The 8,410-nt window shown below is 44.9% G+C and overlaps 1 protein-coding gene across 1 annotated transcript in view; it reads left to right on the plus strand.

Annotated features, from left to right (window-relative positions):
• The window catches only part of LOC103261022 (kinesin-like protein KIFC1), a 49,934-nt gene that overhangs the window by 35,724 nt on the left and 5,800 nt on the right, over positions 1 to 8,410 (plus strand). The window contains exon 8 of the mRNA XM_008058656.2: positions 1,111 to 1,178. Within this exon, the coding sequence (XP_008056847.2) occupies positions 1,111 to 1,178 (68 nt within the window). The remainder of the gene's footprint in view (positions 1 to 1,110; positions 1,179 to 8,410) is intronic.

Genomic DNA, 8,410 nt, shown 5'->3' on the forward strand with positions numbered 1-8,410 from the left:
GCCACTGCAGCCTCGACCTGCTGGGCTCTGGCAATCCTTCCGCCTCAGCCGTCCGAGTAGCTGGAACTACAGGTGCACGCTACCAAGCCCGGCTAATTTTTGATTTATTGTGGAAATAAGGTCTCGCCAAGTTGCCCAGGTGGGTCTCGAACCCGCGGGCTCAGGCAATCCACTCAGATGTGTTTTAAAAACAGACATTTCAGCCAGGCTCAGTGGCTTAGCCTGTAATCCCGTGCTTTGGGAGGCTGAGGTGAGTGGATTTCCTGAGCCCACGGATTCAAGACCCGCCTGGGCAACTTGGTGAGACCTCAACTCTATAATACACCAAAAAATTAGCCGGGCATGGTAGCGCGCGCCTGCAGTTCCATCTACTTGGAAGGCTGAGGCGAAAGGATCACCAGAGCCCAGCAGGTCCAGGCTGCGGTGACCGGGAGCAACCACCGCACTCTAGTCTGGGCAACAGAGTGAGACTCTAACTAAAAAAAAATAATAAAAAAAAAAACAAAATCCCCCCCAAAACCCAGACATTTCAGGGCCACCAGTTGTAGTTAACTTGTGAAGATGTCTGAGGTGTGATTAGCTAATGAGCGTCTCAGGCCTTCTTTGTCTGTCAGGTGCCCTAGAGGCGGGGATTCAGGGGTCAGACCCTCAGTCGCTTGCAGAAGGAGGAACCCAGTCCACAGATCTTCTCATCGTCCTCACTGCCTCTGTCGTCCGTGTTCTTCTGGCTCAATTTCTTTGATGGTATTTCTCACAACGGGTCATATCTTCCTACTTCCTTGAGTGACATAGGGAGATTTTAATTAAATTAGAATCTATCCAGGGAAACTGGCTGCCTTCTCTCTAACAGGGGTCAGCCAACATGTCCTCTAAAGGGCCAGAGAATAGAGAACACAGTCTTGGAAAGCCATACGCTCTAGATTACCCAGCTCTGCCTTGAATGAGAGGTGGCCGCTCACTGTGTGTAGACCAAGAGCAGGTCTGTGTTCCCGCAAAACTGTTTACAGAAGCAGGTTGCGTGCTGGGTTGGCCCCAGGCTGAGGCTGCTCAGTGTTCAATTAGCACAGCCCTGGCAAAGTCTGACCTCTTTGTTTTACTCTTTTCTATCAGGAAACAGTTCTAGTGAAATGTGATCATTCCAGTTACCCTCCAATCAATAAGACATATCATTTTGAAAGGTAAGTGCGTTTCAAGATGGCATGTAAAGCAAATTTCTGCATTAAAATTACAGATCTCGCATCAGGGTTGGACTACTGAAGTGTGCAGTTAGTCCTGTCATTTTGACTAGTTGCAGTTATCAGTACGGACAGTTCTGACTTAGGTTTCCCAACTTTCCATGGGGTGAAAGCCACATGCATTCACTAGAAGCCATGTTTCCAGTAGCCAGGCAGCCATTCTGTTTCTCGGTTTCAGTACAGTCTTCAATAGATGACATGCGACACATAGCCCTTGATTATAAGACAGGTATGAGATGGCTTCCCCACCAGCAGGCTGATGTGCAAGTTCCAAGCGCGTCTGGGGTGGCCTGTCCATGGGCCAGGTGTCTTCAAGGCAATTTTGATTAATGGTATTTTCAACTTAGTTTCTTGGGGTGCAACCCCATCGCAAGTTGAGGGGCATCTGTAATATATAGGCTCACTTTTTGAATGAATCAGCATTGTCATAATCCAGTTTGTTAGCAGTGACTTTGTCATGATGACAGTACCAGCCACGGGCCTGTCAGGGGCCTTCCTGGGCACCTGCTGGGGCGTGCTCCCAGTGGTGGGTGGGGAGCACATGGAGAAATGGCCATGGGGTTCAGAAAGCCCTGCTTGTCTTCCCTGCCTGGGGCCAGCCCACTGGCTCTGCCCCCACTGTCCCTCCATGCCTGTTCCCTTTCAGCGGCCCTGGTGTCTTGAAGGAGCCACATTTGGAGATGAGCAGGACATTCCCCTTGTGTCTTCAGCCAAGTGCCGACCAGTGCGGGAGTGAGAAGGAGAAGGGGCTAAGGACAGAAGCACCAGAGAGGAATGGGAGCATCCAGGGCCGGCAGTTCCTGCCAGGCGGGAGCACCTTGTGATCGTGAGGCCTGGGGGAGGACATAGTCAGAGGGTCTTGGTTGTGAGATGTTAGCCACGGAATCAGGCTGCTGGCCCCATCCAGCAAAACCTGTGCAAATCTCAAGGGGGGTCATTGTCTCCAGGCGACTGCCAGCATCCAGGCAAGTCTCAGGATAGGGGCTGGACACAAGAACATAGCTCACCAAGGAGAGTCAGCAACCATGTCCATCATGCAAAATCCCCAGATGTCACTCTGGGGAGTCGGAAGATGCGACCCATAGTGAGAAATCCTATTAGCAGAAGTTGAGCCAGAAGGACGCGATGGCAGAGGCAGTGAGGAGGATAAAAAAGTTGTCGTTAGACGTCTGCTTGTTTCAGGAAATAGGGGGAAACGTAATGTGTGGCGGAGAGATGGGGAAATAGGAAAAAGACCCAAAGACAGCTTCTAAAGAAGAAATAAAACACCCTATAGGAGCGAAAACCAGTGGATGCAGGAGAATGGACTGGTGACGTGAGGGCCTCACAGCAGAGTCGAAGTGAAACGCAGAGAAACACAGTTACTTAGAACTGAATGGAGCGAGTTCTGGGGATAGTGGTGACAGTAACACAGTGCTGTGCATGCACATGGTGCCACCGGATGGTACAGTAGATGTTCCTGAAATGTTTATGTTGTGCATATTTTACCACAATTAAAAACACAGTGAGCCGAGCATGGTGGGACTATGGGGCAGTTTCAAGAAACCTAACACACATGTAATAAAGTCCCCAACAGTCAAGGGAGAGGGGACTGGAAAAAATTTGAAGAAATGATGTCCACACAATTTGTTAAATTTCATAAAAACTGTCAACCCACAGAACCAAGAAGCACAAGGAATCCCAAGCATGAATACTCATTTTTTGAAATCTCACCATGTAGACTCAAAAATCTTCTGATGAACTTTGGCACGTGGTGAGGGAGTTCCTGTGCGTGTTCCATACCTGGTCCTGGTGGGTCAGTGGATTCAGAGCAATAAAGCTGACTTCACTTCAAATGCTGTCTCTCACATCTGTGCGTTCAACACAGTACAGAGAACATTAATGCTTTTTATCAGTATAGAAAATAAGAACATCCATGAGTACTTTGGAATACTGACTCAGTAGCCTAGCTCACAATTGCATGTGTTTGTGCAAACACCAGGTAACTTGGCAGCCTGCAGCACACATATTTTTTAGCATTCCTTCAGTGATTTGACCTTTCTTTCATTATGGGTTTTGACTTTTCTCTTAATAACTCAGTCATGTTGGAAAAATCTAAATGAAAACCTCCTCTTTTAATGTTGCTTCATGGTGACCTGGTGTTGAGGTAGGTAAGGGGAAGCTCGGGATGGTGAGCTGCCTTCGGAGTCTGTGCTGTTGTCGAGTGAGTATAGCTTTGACCAGGTGTGGAGCAGCAGGCTTTGGGAGAGCTTTACAATTGTAATAGCAACATTTGCAGAATGAGATGGTGCAGAACAGGCAACATCATTTTCCAAGGATGGAGAAGAAAGGAATGGTCAGAATGGGACAGAATTATTAGGGGAGGACCTCTAAAAAGGGGGCTTGGCTCCAGGTCTAGAGGGTAAGGAAGGGATCATCCAAAAACAGGAAAGCAATAATAATAAAGAGCGAAGGGGGGGTTCAGGGCTAGGAACCACAAAGTTTACAGTCTGACCCTTTCCTTACACTGCTCATGAACAGAATGTGGGCATCAGTTGTCACCTTCAAGCAGAGAAAATCCCATGGAGTACATATCCAGTGGCCAAGTGACGACATACCCAGGATGTGATAGAAGTTCAGAGAAGTTCACATGGCAGGAGAGCCATGGTGTTATCAGCACCTTAGCTGGTTTTCAGAGCCTCAGCTGGTTGTCAGAGCCTAAACTGATCATCAGTGCCTAAGCAGGTTATCAGAGCCTAAGCTGGTAATCGGAGCCTAAGCTGGTTATCAGAGTCTATATTAGTTATCAGAACCTAAGCTGGTTATCAGCACCTAAGCTGGTTGTCAGAGCCTAAACTAGTAATCAGAGCCTATACTGGTTATCAGAGCCTGTGCTAGTTATCAGAGTTTCAGCTGGTTACCAGAACCTAAGCTGGTTATCAGAGCCTAAGCTGATTATCAGAGCCTAAGCTAGTTATCAGAGTCTATCCTAGGTATCAGAGCCTAAGCGGAGTATTAGCACCTAAACTGGTTATCAGAGCCTAACCTAGTTATCAGAGCCTATGCTGGTTATCAGCGCCTAAGCTGGTTATCAGAGCCTAAGCTTGTTATCAAAGTCTACACTAGTTATCAGAACCTAAGCTGGGTATCAGCACCTAAGCTGGTTATCAGATCCTAAGCTGGTTATCAGCGCTTGGCTTAGTAGTATACTTTCCACTTATGCAGCACTTCAGATACCATCAAGCACTTTTCAGCAGATTCTGGCCCTTGATCTTTCTGGGAGGACAGAGGAGGGAGCTGCAGGGAAGACCAGGGCTTAGTCAAGAGAAAAGATTGCTGTGGCATCACTGTGGACTCAGGAATGGGTCTAGTCTGTATATGACCCCAGGCTCTTCTTGGGCCAGCTGGAAGGGCAGGCACGGGTGCTGTCATGGGTGCTGTTGTGGGAGCCAGCCGTGGTTGTGAGGCCTTGTCGGCAGGCACCAGCACTGATCCTTCAGACGTGTGTGTTCTCTCTTGGAATGCGCTGCCTCAGTGTTAACGCCCAGAGGATGACTGGGTAGGTAGGAAAGATCTAAGTTGTGGTGTCTGAACTGAACCCAAAAGGAAATTGAGGGATCTGTGCAACTAGCTGTATATCTAGATAAGGAGAACAATTCTGAATTTAAATATCTACAGGAATGTATTCTGGGCTAATATCATTTTAGCTTTCAGGATCACCTCATTTTTATAAACAGTGGGGCATATGGTTCTTACGAAATCAGAACATTGTTGATTTTATAACAGCTTTTTATGGAACAAATGAATGTCAACATATTTTGTTTCAGTTCTGAAAAAAATTCCAAAACTTTCGTCACTTAACACTTTTCAAAAATAAATTTGTATGAGGGGGAAAAGCGCAACTTTTACTATTCAGAAAAAAATATTAATGGGCTCAGGGTCAAAAGAAAGGTTTTTATTGCTCAAGTGAAATAAAAATATTATTTAAGAAAAGACAAACTAAAGGGAACACCCTTGATCCAAAATGCAGTGAGAAAAAGCGTAAGTGATTTTCACTGTATTATGAATAACTCATGGATCAGGAGACAGGAGCACTCTTGACACCATGTTCTAATATCACCATGTATTTATGCCGTGATATTCCTACCTGCATAGATTTATAGTAATTTCTACTTCTTCTCCTCCTCCTCCTCCTCCTTCTGGGTTGGGATCTCACTCTGTTTCCCAGGCTGGTGGGTAGTGGCACGATCATGGTTCACCACAGCCTCGATCTCCTGGACTCAGGTGATTCGTTATCTCAGCCTACTGAGTAACTGGGACTACAGACACGTACCACCGTGCCTGGCTAAATTTTTGATATTTTGTAGAGATGAGATCTCACTGTGTTACCCAGGCTGGTCTTGAACTCCTGGGCTCAAGAAATTCTCCCACCTTGGCCTCCCAAAGTGCTGGAATTACAGGCATGAGCCACCACGCCTTGTCAGTTTCTATGTCTAGTTAAGTTCAAACATTTCTGAGCAACTATTACATGCCAGGCACCCTGTTAGACATGAGGGAGCTAGGTAAGAATGAGACAACGTTTCTATCACTAAGTCCTGCGGTGTAAGGACGCGCTCAGGAGGCTGTCCTGAACACAGGGATAGCAGGTACAGAGAGGGACAGGGGGAGCCCTTAAACTGGGTCTCCACAGCTCAGTTAACCTGGAGTTAGCCAAATGGAGAAAAGGGAAAGGACCATCCAGGTGGGGAGGACAAAATGGTGAAAGGCATACACCACCTCCCCAAAAAAAAGTCAAAACAGTGGAGAACCCTTTGGAGCAGCTGAGCATGACTGTGGGGTAGGAAGAATGCTAGGGTGCCAGTTTCACCATGGGTCTGCCTCCTGTTGGCACCTGAGCCTGCCTCTTCTCCCTGGTTAACTGTGTGGCATGGCCACCTGCCACCGCATTGCCTCATGGCACAGTGTCGGACGTGTGGGTTGCTGCCATCTGTGGGTGGGACTTGACTTCTCTGTGCAGTTTCACGTGGTGAAGAATCGTTTCTTTTTTTCTGTGCCCTCTTCACATGTCTAGCTATTTTTCGGTGGCTATTGGTTGTTTCTTCAGGAGCACTTGGTATGTTAGGGACATCAACCTTGTGTTTGTGGTGTAAGTTGCAACTACTTTTTCCAGTTTGTTGTTTGCTCCTGAAGTCTTTTAGCCTAGCAAAAGGTTTTTTTTCTTTTACATAATCATGGTTGCAAAGGCTGCCTGATTATAGAAGAATATTCTCATGGACTCTTCTGGTGCTCACATGGTTTGATTTTTAACATTAAATGCATGGTCCATTTGGAATTTATCATAATGTAATTTTGTAAAGAGTGGATCCAATTTTATCTTTTGTTATGTATCTATTTACTGTAACACTGCTCATTAAAATACATCCTTCCCCATTAATCTGAGATGCCCCTTCATCAATATAGTTCCTTGTCATTTGTAGTTATATCTAGGTCTAGTATTTCTCTCTCTTCTTTTGGTCTGTTGTTCACATACCAAGACCAAACTGTCATAAATAGAGTCTCATGATGTGTTTCGATGTCTGACTAACTTAGTCTTTGACTAACTTTGACAAAACTGGCATCTTCATGGAATTGAGTCTTTCTATCCAATAACATGGTATATCTTTTCTTTTTTTCTTTTTTGAGTTTAATCATTTATCTTTTCGGTGTGTTTTATGGTTTTATTCATGAAGGATTCAGACATTTCTTACTACGTTTATGCCTAGGTATTCTTTTCTTTTTTTTACTCTCATAAATAGAGTATTTTCTCCCATTATAACTTCTAACTCATTTTGTTGGTATATGTAAAGGCTATTGCTTTTTGTGCACAAATTTTATCACCTGCTATTTACTACGTTTTCTTTTTGTCGTTTACTTTTGGATTTCCCAGATGTAGAAATAGTTTTACCTTCTCTTTTTTGGACTCCTACGCACCTGTTGCTTTCTTTTGTCTAACATGAGCTCATAATGACTTACTGCAGTGTTAAGAAGTACAGGTAGCAAGATCTTGGGCTTTCCCTCATATTAGTGAGAAGAACTTCAGTGATTTTTATAAGGTGAGATGTTCACACAACTTAAATACTTATGATCTGGTCCTTTCCAGAAAAGCCCTGCCAATCTTGCTGTAGGTTAGGAGATAGAAGGCATTCACCTATAGTAATATGTGTGCTTGTCTCAGTTGCGATTTTTTAAAACCTGGAAAAATAAACTTAGACAACTGAAGAAATATGATAATTGACTTTTTGATGGTTTTAAGAAATTATTGTTAATTTTTAAAGGCACAATAATGGCAATATTGTTGTGTTTTTAAAAGTCATCATCCTTCAGAGATACCTGCTGACCATTATGAGTGAAATGAGTCTGAGGTCAGTCTCAGAGCTCTCCAGCCTGGAGGAACAGGGTCTCCCACAGAGCAGGAGGCTATGGGCTTCAGCAACTGGGTCATGTGCATGCTGGATGCATTGTACTTTTCTTCCTACTTTTGTATTTTGGTGTATTCTTTTAGTGAAAAGTTTAAAAACATCTCAGAGCTCAGCATCTTCCTGCTTGCTTAAAACACTCTCCGATCATACGTAAGGTAACACTCTCTAAGAAGCCTCCTGGGCTTACAGTCAGTCCTGCTCTTGGGGGTGACTCGGGTCAGCTGGACATTGTGACACACCGAAGACGAAAGAAGGGAAGCTTGGTTCCTACGGAAAAAAACCCCGCATTTCAGGAAAACGAGGTTAACGTCAAAGCAAACATTTGATCCAAAGGTAGCTGACCACTAGTGTCTCTTTCACATACTGGGTAGTCCACCACCAATTCTGGCCTTTCACTGCTTTCCAGTCTTGTCTCAAATGGTGCCGTGAGCTGCATGTTTTGGAAGTTACCACTTAGTTTTACTTGTACCTGTTTATAGACATGGAACCACCTGGATTCCCTGTAGCAGACATCCAGTCCTGTCAAATCTATTAAAGCTCTGCTGAACTAACCTGGGGTCCAGGGAAACAGGATTTTTTAAGAGCTTGAACATAAAAATCGGATGTTATGGTTCAAATATTGCCAGAGGATAATTTTTATATTAGTGTTTTGGGGTCCACTAGGGTAGAGCTCATTTAGTTACAGGATCATTATGTCCTTCCTGCCTTCCTTCTACCCTCCCTCCCTCCCCTCCTTTC

This window comes from Carlito syrichta, unplaced genomic scaffold, assembly GCF_000164805.1.
Source record: "Carlito syrichta isolate Samal-C Ts95f unplaced genomic scaffold, Tarsius_syrichta-2.0.1 Scaffold90612, whole genome shotgun sequence".
Taxonomy (NCBI): domain Eukaryota; kingdom Metazoa; phylum Chordata; class Mammalia; order Primates; family Tarsiidae; genus Carlito; species Carlito syrichta.